General features: G+C 36.5%; 1 protein-coding gene across 1 annotated transcript in view; it reads left to right on the forward strand.

Moving 5' to 3' along the window:
* PARM1 (prostate androgen-regulated mucin-like protein 1) overlaps nt 1–21,393 on the forward strand; it is a 330,318-nt gene that overhangs the window by 296,143 nt on the left and 12,782 nt on the right. Inside the window, 1 exon segment of the mRNA XM_074228456.1 lies at nt 18,879–18,957. Within this exon segment, the coding sequence (XP_074084557.1) occupies nt 18,879–18,957 (79 nt within the window).

The following is a 21,393-nucleotide window of genomic DNA, read 5'->3' on the forward strand; positions in this document are numbered from 1 at the left end:
TTTAAGATATGTTGAGTTTGAAATGTTAGTCAACATGCATTTATTACATACCTACCATGTGACAAACACATAGTAAATGTTGTTCTCATGACTGATGATTTGAAATGACCAATGGGGAGTGACGTAAAACATGAAATCTAGATGTATAACTCTGGGAGTCATCTGCAAGGAGACAATAATGAAACCAATGAGAGCTCATAAAGGTCACCAAGAGAGAAAATGTAGAGGGAGAAGAATAGGGGACCGATGATGGCTTGCCATTATCACTCACCATCTCTCAAGAGCTTCAGAAGCAATCTGAAAACACCCCGGTGCCAACTTGTTATATAAAATGTATCATATTAATAAATAAATGTAAATAAAACAAAATAAATAGTAAATAGTTTGAATAAATTATATTAAATATTAAATAAATAAATCATAAAATAGCTAATAATAAATATTAAATAAAATAAAGCATAAATAAATTCCAAGCTAATTAAGTCAATTATAAATGAATAATAATAAATATATGTAATATTTATGATATGTATAGAAATAAATATAAACTAAAATTTATAACAAATATAATAATAAAACAGATAAGAAATGTAAAAGAATATAAATATAAAACAATTCCTCAGTCTCTCTGCTTCTACCCCAGCGAGGGTAGATAGTCTCTCCCTAAAACAGAAGGAACCCAGTGTCCACTTTTCACTAATAGCAATCTCCTTGATAAACATATTAAGTTCACCTTAAAGACTGAGATGATGAGGGATTTATTTTTTCTTTTATGTTGGCTGCTGGCCAGGCTATATTTACGCTCTTCAGTCTCAGGATCACATAGTTGACAGTTGGGGAGCCCTTCGAGAGAAGGAAGCTGATCTGCTTTTTGGGTAACAGCAGACTTGCTTCGGGGGGGGGGGGGTTGTTCCTATTCATTGTCAACTCAAAATGTATTCCTCTGCTATTTCTCTCTAGGCTCCTTACTCTTTTCCCCATTCTCTACCCTTACCTTCTCCGCCCTCTCCCAAAGGCTCAGTACCAATTTTCTTCATCTAGTGACCTAACAATAGTCTGCCTGCCTCTTGGCTAGTTGGCACACAGTACAATTTGAGCATTTTCTACCTCTTTCCCACAATTTCTTCTCCACTCATAATTATATTACTCTGGCTTCTAATTCTTTTAATTTCTGACACAACTGGATCTTCTCTCAAAGATCTCCAGTCATTTTCTGTTTTTATAGGATCATCTCTTGGGGAGGTGATTTATGTTTTTGCCCTTATCTCTCTCAAGTCTTTCAATTTAGCCATAGGTGATGCAGTGGATAGAGGTCCTGAGAATTTGAGTTCAAATTTGGCCTCAGACACTTACTAGCTGTGTGACCTTGGGCATGTCACTTAACCTTGCTTGCCTTGAAACCGAGGCCATCTCCAGTCATCCTAATTCATATCTGGCACTGGACCCAGCTGATTCTGGAGGAGAAAGTGAGACTGATGACTTAGCACAGGCCCCCTCACTCAAATCCAGTTCACAAACATGTCATGGTATCACCTCCCTAATGTTATGATATTCTTTGAGAATAAAGGACAAACTACAGCAGTGGGTAAAGATTCAATAAGAAAATTCATTGAGGGACCCCCTCCAAGTTGATTCAGCTATATTGCTAATGAGTTGATATGATGAGAGTATCAAATTGGAGATCACCCCCAAATTAAGCTGTAGTTTTCTGAACAGAAACAAGTATATGAATCATTCAGATGAGAAAGGCAGGACAATGATAGCAGAGAAAAGGTTAAGGTGAAGGCATTAGGGCCCAAGAGGTTTAATGAGGAAATGAACCTATTTCAAAGATGCCATTTCCTGGAGAGTAAATCTTTGGGATATCCCAATGGCACACATCCTTAAGATATCACTGATTCACAATTAGTGTTGAAATTTACTTTTCTGTGGAGGAAATAAATATTTATTAAGATCCTACTGTGTCCATTCCAAGTGCTTAAAAATGTTATCTAACACGATCCTCACAACCATCCCAGGAGGTGGATACTATTATTATCACCATTTCACAGATAAGGAAACTGAGGCTAATTGAGGGTAAGTGACTTTCACAGGATCACACAACTAGTAAGTATCTAATACAGAATTTGAACTCAGATCCTCCTGACTCCAAGTCCAGTCTTATATTCATTGTACTAACTATCTTGACTTTAGGAGAAAACATTGCTCTTTTGACATAAGATATCACCAAGTCCTGGAGAATACCATATGAACTAATTGTAGAAGGGGATCTTAGACCTTCCTAATCCCTAGAGATTTCCTATAGATTTGGAATCTACCTAGAATTCATGTAACCCTCTTTTAATTTTTTTATACAGAGATTTCACTCAACGCATTCAAAAGTAGCCATAGCCTAGTCCATGGAGGAATTCTTTATTCTGTGCTGGCGTCTGTCAGACTGAGAGAAGCCCTGAGGCTAGGAAGGATGATATTTTCAGTAGGAAGAGTTGAGTTGCATTTAGCAGTGAGGGAGATATGTGTGTCCAAACAGCTGTTATCAAGAAAGAGAAAGGGGAAACCTTTTGCTATTATTAGAAAGCCAACTCAGGGGACATTGTAGATGATGATGCATCGAGGTGTCCTGAAATGAAAGGCAGTGTAGTATGGTGGATGGTGGGTTACAAGTGGTTTGGGCAAGGGGATCATGGAACAGCTTTAGAGACTGTAGTGAAAGTAGAAGCCATCTGGTATTGTTGCTTGGTTGTTTTTCAGTCATTTTCGATCTTTTGTGACCCCTTTGGGGGTTTTCTTGGCAAGGATATTGGAGTGGTTAGCCATTTCCTTTTCCAGCTCATTTTACCGATAAGGAAACTGAGGCAAACAGGATAAAGTGACTTGCCCAGAGTCACACAGCCAGTAAGTATCTGAAGCCAGATTTGACCTTATAGGTGATGTTCTTCAGTTGTTTCAGACAAGTCTGACTATTCATGATATTTGGGATTTTTCTTGGCAAAGATACTGAAATGGTTTGCCATTCCTTCTCCTGCTCATTTTACCGATAAGGAAACTGAGGCAAACAGGATAAAGTGACTTGCCCAGAGTCACACAGCCAGCAAGTATCTGAAGTCAGATTTGATATTATAGGTTATATTCTTCAGTTCTTTCAGATGAGTCTGACTCTTCATGACATTTGGGGGTTTTCTTGGCAAAGATATGGGAGTGGTTTGTCATTTTTTTCTCCAGTTCATTTTACAGATGAAGAAAATGAGGCAAACAGAGTTAAGAAATTTGCTCAGAATCATATACCTAGTGTCAGAGGCCAGGTCAAAACACAAAAAGAGGAGTTCCTGACTCCAGACCTAGGGTTCTAAGGGTCATATAGTGGGCACTATGTAGCTTAATATCCTTTGTTTTAGAGATAAGGAATCTGAGATCTACTTCATCTAAGTATGGAAACTTCAATTGAGAATGCAACTGAAAACACTAGAAAAGTAAGAAATCCAACACACAGAGAGACAGAGACAGAGAGAGAGAGAGAGAGAGAGAGAGAGAGAGAGAGAGAGAGAGAATAAAAAAGCCTGAAAATGAAAGAGATTCACAAAATGGAAAGTAATAGATATTTAAAGGTAAATAAAAATAGCTGTTAAAAATAACAAAATAAGTTAACAGTTGATTTTTAAGAAGAAAAACCAAATTGTACTACAAATGAAAAAAAATTCACAATAAATGAAGTTGAAATCAAGGAAGCCATCTCAAATCTCACCTTTGGCAAGAATCCTTTTCTGGTATCTTCTCTTTCCTCCCCAATGTTTTAACCTTCACTTGCAAAACACTTTCCACTCATAGATCTTGGATGTATACAGTTATTTGCACGTTGTCCTCCCTATTAAATATAAACCCTTTGAGGGGCAGCTAGGTGGCACAGTGGATAAAGCACTGGCCTTGGAGTCAGGAGTACCTGGGTTAAAATCCGGTCTCAGACACTTAATAATTACCTAGCTGTGTGGCCTTGGACAAGCCACTTAACCGCATTTGCCTTGCAAAAGCCTAAAAAAAAAGAAAAATATATAAACCCTTTGAGTGCAGGGATTGGATGTGTTTAGCCCAGTACCATGCTGGTCCCCAAGTGTAATAAAGACTTGTTGACTTTTTTGTCCAATTGCAAATAGGCAAAAAAATCTGACAAAGAAAATTTATAAATATTTATAAAAATATAGAATACCCAGAATAACAGAAGAAGAAGAAATCATTTCTTTAATTAATCCCAAATTACACCGTTGTTAAATCTCTTTGGATTTCAATCTTTATATCTGTAAAATGGACAAATAATTGCATAGAAAATATAAATTTTAACTCACTCTCATAACTTACAATAATAATTCACTAACCTCACTAACAATAAAATAAAATGTGAAAGTATGCCTTGAGATAGAGGATGTCCATTCTCTTAGTAGACTGTTACCGTAATTCTAATGTAGCATCTTTAGAACCCTGGTAACCAAAAACCATAGAGGTTTGTTCAAAATAATTTTGATTAGTTTAAAATCTGTCCTCCCTGCCTTTGTGTGCTTTAGCTGACACCTGCATAAGAAAGAGAAATAAATGGGGGAAGGGAGAAGAGAATAAAGAAAAAAAGCATTTTCATCTTCTTCCTTAGAAGGTAGTGAGTTACCTTTCTTTGTTGTTCAGTTGTTTCAGTTCATGTCTGACTTTTTGACTCCATTTGGAGTTTTCTTGGCAAAGATCCCAGAGTGATTTGCCAATTCCTTCTCCAGCTCCTTTAACAGATGAGGAAACTGAGGCAAGCAGCGTTGACTAGCTTGCCCAGGGTCACTCAGGTAGTAGGTATCTGAGGCCAAATTTGAACTCACATCTTCTTGACTCTAAGCCAGAACCATTTAACTGATCCAAATAGGCTGAGTGCCACCTTGATAATTATTTAAATCTATTTTTTAAAAAAATCATTTGCTAAATGGGGTTTGAACAAAGTTAGCAATATTCGGTAGGGATATTGAAGAGAACAAATTGTTATTAAGAATTTTAGCATCATCCTTAGAATCCAACAATGTGTCCATTATACAGAAGTCAATTTTTAATTTTTTGAGACAATTGTAGTTACCGTATTTCTTATACCATATGCATAAGACAATCCCATGTATAAGAAGCACATTAATTTTGGGACCTAAAATTTGAAAAAACTTATCACATAAATTATTGAACCCAAGTTTTATTCATCATAAAATTCATGCAACTCCTCATCACTGCCAAAACTCTCATCCATGAGCTCATCCTTATCTGAGTTTAATAATGAAGCCCTGTTTTAGGAGAGGCTCTGACTGCTCCCCTGTGCTCTGGCCTGGGCTTGACCATAAGCCTTCCCTGGGCAAGTCTGGAGTGTGGACGCATGCTCAGTCCATTCTGTTTCATGAACCCGAAGCACCAGTTGCGTCCTTTTTGGAAATCAGTCACTTCTTTTTAATCAGCAATTTTTCTGGCCTTATGTTGACCCATCTTGGTGGACACAGGGATTCCAGTGGCTCTTTGCTTTTCAATTCATCTCTTCAATTCCTTCTCTAACTCAGGCCATTTGGCTACCTTGCCTCTCATGGCCTTCTTCTGCCTGGCATTTTCAGTTGGGTTTCTTCTTCCGATAGCCAGTCTTGGATTGTTTTTTCATTTGGAGGAGGGCCAAACTGAAGTTCAGCAGCATGATTTCCATTCAGTTTTGCAAATTGGATCACTTTGAACTTGAATTCAGCACTGAATGAAAATCTTTTCCAAGCCACTTCTGGGCAGAAAGCAGCAAAACATCACCTAATAGACCAGTAACAAATGCAAAACAATGAGCACCAAGACAAGTTGGAAAAAAGTGGAAAATGCAAGTCAAAAAAATCTACAACCATTTTAGAAGGTGCTCTCAGTTTGTAGAACTCAAATTTTTTAAAAGGTCTTATACATGGGGAAATACAGTAAGTGACTTGCCAACAGTCACATAACGAAGTGTCTGAGGCCGAATTTTAGTTCAGGTCCTTCTGACTCCAGGGCTGGGTGCTCTGCCCACTGCACCACAGTTATTTTCTCAGTCTTATCCTGTCTATAAGGATAATCACTGACGGTAACTGCTAGGCAAAAAAAATGCTTCTTGATTGATTGGAAATTAACTTTTTTTTTTTCCCATGGCAGCCCATGAAATAAAAATGAGTACAAAATGACTCTCAGCCAAGTGTGACTCCCTCCTGTTTTTGCAGTGATGGAAGAAATACCAAAAAACAGTGATGAGAAGCTAAGAATGATAATTCTTTAGACTGACTTTAAACATAAACTTTAATTAGGCTATAGATACACTAAATGTGACATCCTTTCCCAATGGCCAATACGTGGTTATATTGTTGGAGGAACTAAATTATATCAGTCTTTACATTCTTTCTATAAAGAAAACCAGAAGAAAAGGAATTTGTGGCTAACAAGAAGGATGCCTTATGGGTACTTTAGGAAGAAAAAAAAATAAAACAAAATAAAATAAAACATAGAAGGGAAGATTGATAGAGTGTATATTATTGTATGCTCAAAACCAATGAAAATCATTTTAATAGGCTATTTGGTCATCACATAATACTAATGACAAATATTCACAAAATGACCCCAATGAAATCATTACCTACCTGTCAACATCAATTGCTAACAATGAGAAATTCTAAGAAGACTTTAAGAAGGTCCTCCAAATCAAATCAACTCTGATACTTGGAGGCAAAATGTTGTTCATTCTCCTTTTGACCAATAACATCATCTCTCTCATGAGAGAGAGCTTGATTTACATTTGAATTAGATTTAAGTAAGGCAGAGTTGCACAAAGTCTTCAGCCTCATTCATTCTTTCAGAGTCATCAAAGTTCAGTGACAAGCAAAAAGTCAAGATGATCAGTGATGGTCGAGGATACAGTGGATGAATGACCTAGGCATCTCCAATGTCTGACCAAGTTCTAAATGCTCCCTAGCATCTGTTTCAACCCCTTCATGGCTGTTGGAACAAACTGTTTTCATCTGTCCTTCCTGTTGTTATAGTGGTCTTCAAGAATGATGGACAAATATCATCATAATTATCATCCTCACCATCATCATCATCATCATCATCTTTTCAATGGTATGATCTTTCCTCCCCTAGACATACTGAAATAAAGATCTTTCCCACATGTTACTAGTTGTCTTAGTCCTTTAGGACTAAGAAAGTCTTCACATTCTTGAGGTGGACACCCCCCAACTCAACAACGGGTTTGAGCTTTGTCAGTTACCCTTAACCTGGTTTAGCCTGTCTGCCAAGGTAGTTTTACCAGGTGGCTGGGCTTCTACAGCCACAGATGAGAGCTGAGTGAAGGTAAACACCGAAGGAGGAAGAGCAGCCCTTACACCAGAGATCCTCATCCTCCTCCAACACCCAATCCATGCTTCATGATTCATGAGAGAGGTCAAAGACTCACAATTATTGCCTCACTTGATCCTCAAAAGAAGGTAGGGAGTATCATTAACTCCATTTTACCAGTAAGGAAATTAGAACTTGAGTGATTTGGTCAGGACACACAGCTAGTATCTGACACCGAATTTGAACTCAAAGTGTTCTGACCCTAACTTCAACACTTCTCACTGCCTTGTGGTCTCATGTCTAACTCATAAAAACATTCTTTGAAAAAATAATATGGTGATGAGCCTAGTGAGCATATCTCTCTCTCTCTCTCTCTCTCTCTCTCTCTCTCTCTCTCTCTCTCTCTCTCACACACACACACACACACACACACACACACATACACACACAATGAAATAGTTTGGTGGGGTTTTTTTAATAGATGGGAAAGGACTTGTGATTAATTTGGGAATTTTCCATGGATCCACTTTTATCTAGTGATGCTGACCTCTTTTCTGTTTCCCAAATGGTACATCTCTCAGCTCCAGTCATTTCCTCTGGCTGTTTCCCATACCTGGAATGTTCCCCTTTCTCATCTCTACCTCCTGGCTTCCTTCAATTCTGTACTGAAATCTTACCTTCTCTAGGAAGCCTTGGGTGGTGCCTCTCATTTCTAAACTCTTCCTCTTGCTGATTCTTCTCTATTTACCTTATTGTACATTAGGTTGTTTCTTGCCTTTCCCATTGGTTGTGATCTCCTCAAGGGAAGATACTGATTTTTGCCTTTCCTGTCTAAGACCAGAATTAGTACAAAGTAAATAGAAATAAAAACAAGATAAAAATTAAATCAATTGAATTAATAAAATCTATACAGTTAAATTAAATAGGAAGTTGGCAATAAAAATAGGAAGTGTACAATATAGATGATAAATAAATAAATATGGATATAAACTTTTCTTCATGGAGGACAAATAAAATCAATATACTTGGACTCTAACATCACAATCCCATATGTGTTTATATAAAAGGTAAAATGCTAGTAAGGGGAATTAAAGAAAAAGAAAACCAGATTGTGTCTTGTGTGTGTGCATGTATATAGATGTTTATACACATAATACACTTATGTATATTTATATGTGTAGACACTTATGAAAGCATATTTGATTTCTTTTCAAATTAAAAGTATTTATTTTCTCTCCCTTCTGCTTCCCTACACCCAAATGGAAAAAGAAGAAAAAATTCTCGCATTAAAATATGCATAATTATCCAAACTAATTTCTTACATTGGCTATATTGAAAAATGCCTCTAGGAGATGGAGGTAAAGAGGAACGTGTGTTTCAGGAATGGGAGAAAGTCTACACAAAGGTGTTCACACAAGAGTGTATTGTGTGAGGAGCAAAGAGAAGGCCAGTGTGAATGGATCTCAGAGTGCAGGGAGGATAGAAAATGAAGTTGGAAATAGAAATGAGAACATGTTTGTGAAAATCTTTAAAAAATCAGAGAACTTTGTATCTGATTCCAACAGTAATGGGAAGCCTTTCTAGTTTCCTGAATAGGGAAGTCAGCTCAATGTTATGAAAAGTCTTTTACAGTGGATAGCCTAGAATTGGAGTAGACTTGAGGAAGGGAAACCAGTTAGGAGACTGCTGCAATCAATCTCTATGAGTGGAGAAAAGGAATTAAATTCGACAAATGTTATGGAGGTGGAAATGGCAGGACTTGGCATCTGGTTGGATATGTGGGACAAGGAAAAGTGAAGTGAGAAGACGAAGATAATTTCAAGGTTGTTATCCAAGAAGATGAAAAGAATGGCATGCCTTTGACAGATGTGCAAGGTTTGGAAGAGGGCAGATCTGGGGACTAAGTTCTGATTTAGATATGCTGAGTTTAGACATGCAGGGTTGTAGTTCTAAGGGAAAGAACTATGCTGAGCATATTCACATACAAATCATTGGTATAATTCAATCCTCAGGAGCTGATGAGGTGACAAAGGCGGGGAGGGGAGCAAAGAAGGAAATGAGGAGAGCAATGTGAAATGATGTGAATGCACATTTAGGTTGTGTGATCTGGATGAACATCAGTAAAGGAGGCTGATGATAGTGACTAGACAGAAGGAGAACCAGGATAGAGTAATGTCATGAAATCCCAAAGAGAATATCCAAGAGGAGAGGAGAGGGTTGCTAGAGATGTCAAATGCATCAGAGAGATTGAGAAAGAGGAGACTGACAAAAAGAACAACCAGATTTAGTAGGAGATCCTTAGGAGCAATCACAGAAAAGTCTCCTTTCCTGCAGGCTGTTCTTTCAAGAAGGGCTCTTCCTCCAATCAGATCAACTCCACAGCACAGCTGCTGAGCCTATTTCTTTTTTTTTAAATAATTATTTCACCCTAATTATAGGTTAAAACAATTATTTAAATTTTTAAAATTTTTGAATTTCAAAATCCTTTCCTCTCTCCTCTACCCTCTCCCAGAGACCACAAGCAATCAAACCTGTTTATTTTTAGTGAATTGGACTCAGTTATTTTTTTGAAAGTAACTACTAATTATCTCCTTTTTTTCCCCCTCTATTCTGCTTCTCCGCTCCCCCGGATTCTATGTTTTGGCTTCTGAATTGTAATAATTTGGCTTCTAATCTGGCTTCCCATTCCACTTATGCCTCCAAATTAGAATCTCTTCACAAGTAGTTAGCCACGCACCATCTTAAATTGAGAAATTCTCCAAATTCACATTTCTTTCAGATAGGACAGAAGTAGTCAAAGCACAATTATCTGAATGTACTACAACCATCTTACTATCAATTAATACTCTGATCGTCAAGGGGCTGCTTTCTCTCACATCCTCCCAGAACTGTCTATGCCTCACCTCAAGCACTGTTATCTAGCTGGCTGATTTTTCTCAGGTTCTCTTAGAACTATCTGGGCTTTCCCTCAAGTAGCTATTCTGTATTTTTTCATACTTATCCCATTTTCCTGCCTTTTTAAGTAAATAAAATGTTCATAAAAGAAAGGGACAGTATCCTTAACTATTTTTGGAAAGAGCATATAGATCACTCCCATTGTGGAAATTCCATGCCTAAATGAGGATTGGCAACTGTTCTATAATTCATAGCTTCAGAAAGGTAACTGAGAGGTTATTAGGCTTGTCCAAAGACACTCACACAGACAGATTGTGTCAGAAGCAAGAATTGAACCCAGATCTTCTGACACCAAGGTTGATCCTCTATTCACTACACTCCAATGTTTTTCATACTAGCAACCATAACACAAAATAATTATGAAAAGTGGGATAAATAAACCAAGTGCAATGTTCATACATTCAACAGTTCAGAAGTTGAGTGGTTGTATGTTTACCAAAATGTGGGTCTTTCATGTTTTGGTATGAATCCTGCTTCAGACATTAACTCTGGGACCTAAGTCAAATTCCTTTACCTCTCTAGGACTCTATTCTCTCTTCAACAGAAGGAAAGGGCTTGATTAAAAAACCTTTCTCTTCCAGCTATAGATCTTTGACACAAAAAAAATCAAAATTAAAAAACAAAGAAAAGAAAAGAAACTTTAAACTGATGGGAGCAATTTCCCCTTTTGGGAAGCTGTGGGGAGAATAGAAGTAAGGATTTGCCAGGCATCATAACTGACAGAGAAAAATCTCAATTCTTCCTCAATTTTAATGTTGAATATACTGTATGAATCACAGTCTACAATAAATAGTGGGACCAAACTCAAATAAAAATGTGGCCCATTAAGCTAGCCATAAGGATTACTGCAGGCTGCATTTTAAAGTAAGAAAACCACATGTTTTAATTGTATTTTAATTTTATCTGCTAAATATTTCCCAATTATATTTTAATTTGATTTGAGTAACAACAGGAATTCTGCAGATTACAGTGCAAGTCTTATCTTTGATACCCTTAGTCTATATTATTCAGGTCTCCAGTAGGAATATCTGAAATGGCTCCCTGAAAACACTAAGTATTTCATGAAGAAAGAAAATAAGTCAGATGGCATGGATTTTTTTCCTTGTTCTTAGGCTAATACTTCTTTTTCTCCTGCCTCTCTGTCTCTCCTCCTCTTTGTTCTTCTGCCCACTTCCACCTTTTAAAAATAAAAGCAAGAAGGAAGGGACTTTCCATTTTATTTTGAAATTACTTCATTTTGATTTTTTACAAAATTTGCTTCAGCACAAAGGTATACTTTTGTTGGCCCCACAGCCCTCAGTACAGACTCTCAGACAGCCTAAGGAACGATTTTCATCTTTGTTGGCAGAAAACTCATTCCTAGATGTTCCTAAGATGTTAGCCATTGAAAGGAAGAGATGAAGGTCATAGGTATTTCAAGACCCCCAATAGTTACTCATCTGATGCTCACCATCAGACTCCCCCCACAAAGATTAACTTCTTTCCTTCCTACTTGGCAATGGAGAGGAAAAGGAGAGGCAAATATCAAAGCAAAATCCACAGAAAAACCTTCCTTCTATAATGAAGCTTTCCAAAGATTATTATTAAATGAGTGAAAAAATCATTATTATAAGGATGATTTTCTCAATAAGCCTTCACCTGGTGATTTGAGATAGCTGCCTAATTCAACCTTTCATTGGCGTGGCTCATATTCACCCTGATCGCATAGACTTAGATTTAGATATGGAGAGAGAGAGAGAGAGAGAGAGAGAGAGAGAGAGAGAGAGAGAGAGAGAGAGAGAGAGAGAGAGAGAGGTGTATACATGCATTTATATGTATAGACACATATGTAGATATACTGTGTGTATCCATGTATACATAGATACATGATACATGTGTGTTTATGTGTGTGTATTTATAGATATAGGGGTGGATAGCCATTCTGGAAGTTTCTCCCAGTGTCTTTCTAGGGAGATATATTGGCTAATTTCAATAGTCATGAATATTGTAACCTCAATATTTAATATACACTCTTGCCAACTATGTTCAAATCTCCCCCCTTACACACACACACACACACACACACACACACACACACACACACCAAAGAGATTACAAAACAAACTAGGGGAAATCCAGGACATTTTTCTCAAAAGTTCCTCTTAAGTCTTTTTAAAGCTTTTTTTTTTTCTGTTTTTATCCCTTGGTGGCCCCATTTACTTCTTTTCTTCCATATATCAATCTTTCTCTTAAACAATAACCTATAAACATGAACTAACTAATTTCATTACTTAGCTGCTTCTTGTAAATTTATACTTAGTTACTTACCAGTCTCTGAGGGTTTGGGGGTGGGGGAGGGGAGAAGGGATTGCTATTTTTTTCTTTTTTTGCATGAAGACCTCCAGAATCTCTCTAAAGCTCACCTTCTTTCATTCATCATTAAAGTTTACAAGCTATTTCACTGTGAGCTAGGTTGCAGATTAAATTCTTTTGCTTTATAATACATAATAAATAATCCTATGTAATTCACTTCTCATTTCCTCATATTTGAAGGTCTTTTTCTTGCTTACTTGTAAAAATTGTTTTCACATTAATATTGTTTAGTTTCCACCAGTACATGTCTTGGAATTGAAGGGTCCCAGTAGCCATCTGTGGATTTGCTTGATTTATGTTTTTTTTCATCCGTATCCAGAAGTTCTATAGTTTTCTTGCATTGTGTCCTTGCAAGTTTTTCGATTTGTTCAATGTTCTTTTGGAATAACTATAGTTTCTTAAGACATTCTATCTTCAAGGGAAGTTGCTTTGATTTACACAGAATTCAGATGTTCTTGTAAAATATTTGCCTTTTGCTTCTCTTCTGCCGAGTTTCCCTCCACTCCGACAATGTCATGTTCCATATACATTATAATCTTCTCAGCTTCGGCTATTCTCCTCATGTATTCACTTTTCCTTAGTCAGTTAATAAACATTTATTAAATGCCTAATATTTGCCAATATGCTAAATGTTAAGGATAAAAAAAGAAACAAAATCTAATCCCTGCCCTCAAGGAATCTGCAATCTAATAGGGGACAACAAATACATACAAAAATAAATATTATATATACATGTATATTATATTCACAAATAATATGCATGTATATATATAAATGTATGTTTAGAAATAAAATAGGAAATAATTAACATTAATTATTAAGAGGATTATTAAGGCATTGTAATTAAAAAGAATGGAGGATGGCTTTCTGCAAAAGATAAGATTTTAGTTGTTACTTAAAGGAAACCAGGGAGGTCAGCAATCCAAGTAGAAAATGGAGAACATTCCAGGCATGGGGACAGCCAGACAAGGTACTCAGAGTCAAGAGGTGGAATGTCCTATTTGTGGCATACCCAGGAGGCCAGTGGCAACAGGATCAGAGTTTGTGGTAGGGAATAAGGTGTAAGAAGCCTGGAAAGGTAAGAAGAGGTTGGATTATGAATGCCAGAGTATTTTGGCTTTGTTCCTGGAGGCAATATGAAACTACTGGAGTTTATTGAATAGAGAATGGGGATGAGAACATGATTAAACCTGAGTTTTAGGGGGGAAGTCATTTTAGTGGATGAATGAAAGATGGTTCGGAATGGGGAGACTTGATAGGCACCAACGGGCTAATTTTCCAATGTGAGGAGATGAGGTCCTGCATCAGAATGTTGGCAAGTGTCAGAGAAAAGAAAGGGACATATTTGAGAGATGATGAGTAAAGATGAAATTGGTAGACCTTGGGCATGGGAGGTCTGGATGTGGGGGTTGAAAGATAATGAGAAATCCAGGATGACATCTAGGTTGCATATCTCAGGGACCAGAAGAATGGTGTGATCTTCTACAGTAAGATGGAAGCTAGAACCTGAGAATTTAGGGAGAAAGATGATCAGTTCTGTTTTAGCCCTATTTCTGTCACAATTCTCTTATGTGCAATGACAGAATTCATGATTGTTGCTTTGGGGGAGTCAAGAGGATGAGGACATCCACTACCCTGAATGATCCCTGCAGCCAACCCCCAGTCACAACCCAATGAGTTTTCTTTTACTCATGGTAGTTGGGGAGCTACTCTGTCTGAAAGTTCTAAATACTAAGTTCTCCAGAGTTAACTCAAAGTTGTCCCCTCCTTAGAATATATTCTATTCTTACCTCCTTGGACCAGTGTGATGACTATCTATCTCTCTGTCTGTCACTTAATTCCTTTCTTTTGAAGATTTGTGGTTGAACAAAAAAAATGACTATTTTTGCCATCTTGCTGGTCAAAACAAAAATTTTCCAAATGAAAGCCAAAATTATGATTATCCCTGAAGCAAACAGATGGAGGAAACCAACTGAGAGAAATTTGGAAAGGAGGACAAAGAGTTTATGTAATTTCTCTTTAAACTCCCCATAAAATGGATAATTAAACAGAAAGAGGAGCAGAAATAGAAGCATAGTTTTCAAAATTATATTACTAAGTAGTAGTCACTGACCCTCTATATGCTCCTAAGTCACCTTTTTCCTTCCCTTCTGGTTATAAGCATTCTTTCCTGACCTGGTGAAAATTCCAGGCCACTGGAAAAGAATCATTAGCTAGGAATTAAGTAACTAGAGAACTGTACTAAGTCATTAAAGGTAGTGAATTCTCAATTGTTCTTGTCTCAGATTATTTTAGAGAACTTTCCCCTTTCCCCAAAGCTAAAAGTAGGAAGTGAGAGACACCAGACCCTCAGTCCTCTGAAATAACTATCTTTGTGCTGAGTCAATGGGAATATTTCTGATCATTTCATTTTATCATCATATGTAATCATAAATCAGAGAGAATAGTATCTGGTTTTTTGTGTGAACCCCTAGAAACAAAACATTTGAGTTTAAAAACAAATGTTAAAGATAACCTAAAAAAATAAAAAATAAAAGATATTCTACTAATTTCCTGCCAATAACACCTAAGCTTAGACATTCTTTAGTCATCTCCTGCACTTTGGTGGCACAATGGATAGAACCCTGGATCTGGAATCAGGAAGACATGAATTCAAATCCAGTCTCAGAAACTATCTGTGTGATCTTGGGCAAGTCACTTAACCCCATTGCCTTGCTAAAAAAAAAAAAAATAGCAAAAGATAGCCCTGTCCACAAGAAGCTTTCTTCCAAATGGGGGAGAAAACAGACAAATGAATAAATATAAGTAAGCAATATTCAGGATGCTGTTGTTTGTCCTTGGGAAGAAGACCTGGGAGGTGAATTAGAATTAGCATGTGAATTTGATTGGGGGGGAAGGAGATTTGCTAAGTCATTAGTCTCAGTTTCTCCTTTAGAGTCATCTGGTCCAATGGCCGGATATGAATCAGGATAACTGGAGATGGCCCTGTATTCAAGGTCATCCAGGATAGGTGACTTGCCCAAGATCATACATGGTATGTGGCAAGTATCTGAGAACAAATTTGAACTCAGGTCCTCCTGACTATCCACTGTACCACCTAGTTGTTCAGGATAAATAAGGAATACTCAACAGATGGAGGGCCCTAGAATTAAGGGAGAGTGGGAAAGGCTTCCTAGAGAAAGGAATATTTTAGTTGAAACTTGAAGGTAACCAACCTCTTCCTTCTCAAAAATCTTCAGTGACTCTCCATCACCTATAAGATCAAATACAAAATACCTTAGCCTCTGCATAGTCTTTTATTTTCACATATTTTTTTGCAAGGCAAACAGGCTTAAGTGGCTTGCCCAAGGCCACGCAGCTAGGTAATTATTAAGTGTCTGAGACTGGATTTGAACCTAGGTGCTCCTGACTCCAGGGCCGGTTCTTTATCCACTATGCCACCTAGCCACCCCCTCTGCATAGTCTTAAAGACACTACAATCTGGGCACAAATTAATTTTTAAGACTTCAAGATACTTATATTGTAACCAAATTGAACTACTCATGCCCCCCCCCAATTCATCCTATCCTCTCTCTCATACCTTCATCATCATCATAACTAAGATTTATAGAGTACTCTAAGGTTTGCAAAGTGCTTTTGTATGTATTACCTCATTTAATTCTCACAGCAATTCTGTGGGGTAGGTGTTATTTTACAGCAGAGGAAACTGAGGTTGACAAAGGTTAAGTGACTTTTCCAGGGTCGCACAGTTAGCAAGCATTTGGGGCTGGTTTGAAACTCAAGCCTTTCTGACCTCAAATCTCATGCACTCTAGATTGAACCACCCACTTGTGAGTTTTTGCTTTTATTTGATGTTTCCAGCCTTTTCATAATCTATCTCCCAGATTCTCTGCCATTCCAGTGTTTACATGTTCCTCCAAATATCCTGACCCAACTTGAGGTTAAGGACTGTGGTACTTACTTAAATTTATATTTCTAATACAACATGGTGTTTGTTATATAACAAGAGCTTAGTAGAATAAATGTTTCTTTACCTATCTATTCTTCAAAGGCATTCCTATATATCTCAATATACTTACATTTTTAAAAGAAATAGCTATATTATTTTGATCGTTTGTAAGAGACAACTAATCAATCAATGCACCAACCACTTTGCTAGACACTGGACCACCTCCCTTCCACTAGAATTTGCTTTATATGTTAATCATAGTACAAACCAAGTCCTGTGCATGAAGATAATGGGGTTACCCAAGATTTTTTTAAATTCAAAATAAATCTTACTATATTATTTTATAAAGCTAAAGCAAACAATATTAACTCATTTTTAAAAATTACATAATAAAAGATATATGATATATAATATATATATATATATATATATATTCTGAGAAAATAAAGTTTTAAAAACTGTTGAAATGGGAATTTTTTCCAGATATTCTTTGTTTTTAAATTTTCATTTGTTTTCATTTTAATTTATGAGATAAAGCAAGCAGTTCTATATCAGAATATAATAAAGATTATATATGAAACTGTAAATCTATTATGTACAGCTTGCTATTCCATTAAAAATATAATAAATTTAACCATGCATATTTCTTTGTTTTCCCTTTTTTCCTTCTCTATCCCTTCAAGAAATCAGGAAATGAATGACTCTTATTCTTATAAATTTGACAAAGTTCTTTATATATTTGAGATAGCAGTCCTTTATCTGAGAATCTGTCTATTAAATTACTTCCCCAATTTTCTCCTTTCCTGTTAATCTTGGCTACATCTGTTTTATTTGTTCCAAATCTTTTTAATTTAATGTAATCAAAATATCCATTTGCTTTCTATCTCTCGATTTTTCATAAATTGTTCACTTATCCATAAGTATAATAAGTAATATGTTCCATGTTTTTCTAATTTTCTTGTCATATAACTCTTTATATTTAGGACATGTGTCCATTTGCACCTTATCTTGGTAAATGGTATACGATAATGGTCCATTTCCAGTTTCTACTATAGCAGCACTCAGAGATTTTAAATGACAGAGCCAAAATCACATGAACAAGGCCACAGTAAGAAAGATGGGCTGATATTCCCAAGATCTATTCTTGGATCCCAGGATCAACCTGCATATACAACTTGATTTCATCACTAGTGCTTAATTAATGGCCAGGAAAGGCAATCATCATCAGTTAATCAACAATCTTGCATTAAGTAGCTACCTACTTTGTGCCAGCAGCTATCCTAGGTGCTTAGAATTTGAAGACAAATAAATGAATAAATAATAAACAAACAAACCATAAATAAATAAGCAAACAAACAAACCAATAAATAAGCAAACAAACAAACAAACAAAATAAAATAAAAGATAATCCCCATCCTTAAATATCTCTCTTCACAGTGGCAGAGGAGAAACAAGGTACAGACAATTTTGTGACATTTAAAAAGTTCAAGAGACATGATTTCTGGGTAATTTAATCATTAAGGCTAGCATGTTATTACTATATAAAGTTCAGTGGCACTCTTGAATGCCAAAGACCATCATGGTGGCTCGCTCATGATTTATATGTCCTTGGAAAAGTATATTTCCAAAGGGTGACAATCAACTCTGACTGGCTAACAATTAATGAGAAATGAATATTACAAAGAGCAGTTGGACCTATTCTAATGAACTTTGATTATGTCATTTACTTTTTAATTTCCACAACCTTGGACAAAAGAATTTATACTTATCCAAACTTGTATAGAGAAGGTTGGATGGGTTCTGACCACTACTGAAGAGAAAGTTCATTCAACCTTCAAAGAAAACTTTTGAAATGAGGACTTTAGAAAAGGGGATCTCCCCAAATCATTGGTTACCAATAATCATTGTTCACAAATGTATACAAACAAAATATAGACAAGACAATCTAGAAATCCTCAATGGAGGAAAGGCAGTGGAATTAATAAAGACCAGGAAGGAAAGCTTTGAACTGGTATTTGAAGGAGATGGGAGTCAATCACTCATTGCACATGGGCTATATTGCCACTTATTCAACTTGTAGAAGAACCTGGTTAGTGGAAGCAAGCATCTGTACCTCACTATGGACCTATATACTACATGCATCAGAAAGCATGCAGTCATGGCCTAGTTGGCTTCAGCCTTCTCCAAAGAAAATATTCAGGTTGGGCAAAATGTAGAATTGTGTATTTTCCCAAATCAATTAATTCCTTGTCTTTTTCTCCCCTTCCATTCTTTTCCATCTTTGTAGGAAGCATTGTGGCCATTACTGTGACAGTGATTGCTGTGGTGTTGCTGGTATTTGGAGCAGCTGCCTATCTGAAAATCAGGTAATGTTTGCTTTATTTTCCCTCATGAATTAAACTGTGTCTCCTAACACTGAACTGTTGATCAATAATAAGCAACCAAAAATAATTTATTAAGAACTTACCATGTGCCAACCTCAATGGGATACAAATTTTTTTTCATTTTTTGATCATTTTTATTCTGGAGTACATTATTGGAATATCTTTCTTTTTTTTTAAGGAAAGAATTTATTTTGAGTTTTACAATTCCCCCCCCCATTCTTGCTTACCTCCCCCACCCCCCACAGAAGATATTGTTAGTGTTTACATTGGTTCCATGTTATACATTGATCTCAGTTGAATGTGATGACAGAGAAATCATATCCTTAAGTAAGAAAAATAAAGTATGAGATAGAAAAATTACATAATAAGATAATGCTTTTTCCCCTAATTTGACAGTAATAGTCTTTGGTCTTTGTTCAAAAAGTCCATAGTTCTTTCTCTGGATACAGATGGTATTCTCCATTGCAAATAGTTCAAAATTGTCCCTGGTTGTTGAACTGAAGGGATGAGCATGTCCATCAGGGTCGATCAACACTCCCATGTTGCCATTAGGGTATAGAATGTTTTTCTGGTTCTGCTCATCTTGCTCAGCATCAGTTCATGTAAATCTTTACAGGCTTCCCTGAATTCCCATCCCTCCTGGTTTCTAATAGAACAATAGTGTTCCATCACACACATATACCACAGTTTACTAAACCATTCCCCAATTGACAGACATTCACTTAATTTCCAATTTTTTGCCACCACAAACAGGACTGCTATAAATATTTTTGTACAAGTGATGTTTTTATCCTTTTTTATCATCTCTTCAGGGTATAGACCCAGTAATGGTATTGCTGGGTCAAAGGGTATGCACATTTTTGTTGCCCTTTGGGCATAATGGGATACAAAATTTAAAAAAAAAAGTGCCTGCCCTCAAAAGTCTTGTGTTCCAAAATGTGAACAGCAATGTGCAAACAAAATATAGCCAAAACATATTTAGAGATCCTTTTAAAGGGAGACACTAAGATTTGAAGGGTCTTTATTTCTCAGACATATTTGAGATTTCAACAAGAATTGACCATTTGATGGATGCTAAAATAGAGCCAAAATTAGCATTTAGTCTAATTTCATCCAGGTATAGAAATAAAAGAATAATACTATTTCAAAAAGAGTAATATTATACAAAAGGATGAAAGACTGGGTCTTTCTACCTTACTGGAGAGAAAGGAAATGTCTCTAGGCTGGATTTCAGCTTGGCTTGGGAGATGCTTCTGCCAGTACCTTTCAGACATTAGATGCCACTCAATTTGAGCCCCACAGATATTCATCCTCCTGGCCAGGCCACTATATAGACTTTGATCAATCCAATTCATTTAGAGAAACACTAATCAATCTACAATATAAAATTAACTCTGCATAAGCCAAAGACTTCTTCAACAATTTAGTATTCCAAATATCTCATTCAAGGGTAGCTAGGTGAAGCAGATGGACGTATACTCAGGAAGATTTCCTGAGTTCAAATTTGGCCTTGGACACTTCGTAGCTGTGTGACCCTTGGAAAGTCATTTAACCCCAGTTGTCTTAGTTTCCTCATTTATAAAATGAGCTGGAGAAGAAAATATCAAACCAAACACTCCAGTATACTTGCCAAGAAACCACAAATAGGGTCACAAGGACTTGGGAAAGACCAAAATGACTGAACAAACATATATTTCATTCACTCATATTCATATCAAAAAAACTCATTCTAACAATATATTCATATCATCTTTAATGTTTTTTTCTCTTACTTCAACTCTTATCCAGCTCAGAAAATGTGGAAGGTATACTGAATTCAAGGTCAGAAGACATAAGTTCATATCACAGCTTTTCCACATAAAGACCCATGGGACATTGAGCAAGTCACTTGACTTTTCTAGGTCTGTTTTCTCATGAGAAGTTTAGACAAGACTAGCTGATAAATGTATAGGTATGAGCTCTCAAAAAATGTGCTAATGACATCCTTTGAGTTTAATCTGTGGGGCAGTGAATAGGGCACCAGCCCTGGCATCAGGAGAACCAGTGTTCAAATCTTGTCTTAGACACTAGGTGTGTGTGAACCTGGGCAAGTTACTTAACCCCAATTGCCTTCCCTTCCAAAAAAAATCAAGTTTAGTCTTCATTATTAACATTTTCTACATTACTTTCTTATATCTACACAATCACTAAACAATAAATCAAACCCTAATTTGTAGCATTTTCAAATTTTCCAAGGTATAAATTCTCACAATGAAAATTTAATAATCAGCTGCCCATTAGAGCTGACTCTGTCATATCGCTGGAGACTAAATTATTTTTAAGGCACTTTCCAGAATATCCTATGAGCTTCATCCTATCTCTGAGTCTCAAATAAATTTGAATCATGACAAGACAGGAGAGAACTAGAATCAAAAATAA

The sequence above is a fragment of the Macrotis lagotis genome, chromosome 3 (genome assembly GCF_037893015.1).
Source record: "Macrotis lagotis isolate mMagLag1 chromosome 3, bilby.v1.9.chrom.fasta, whole genome shotgun sequence".
In the NCBI taxonomy this organism is placed as follows: domain Eukaryota; kingdom Metazoa; phylum Chordata; class Mammalia; order Peramelemorphia; family Peramelidae; genus Macrotis; species Macrotis lagotis.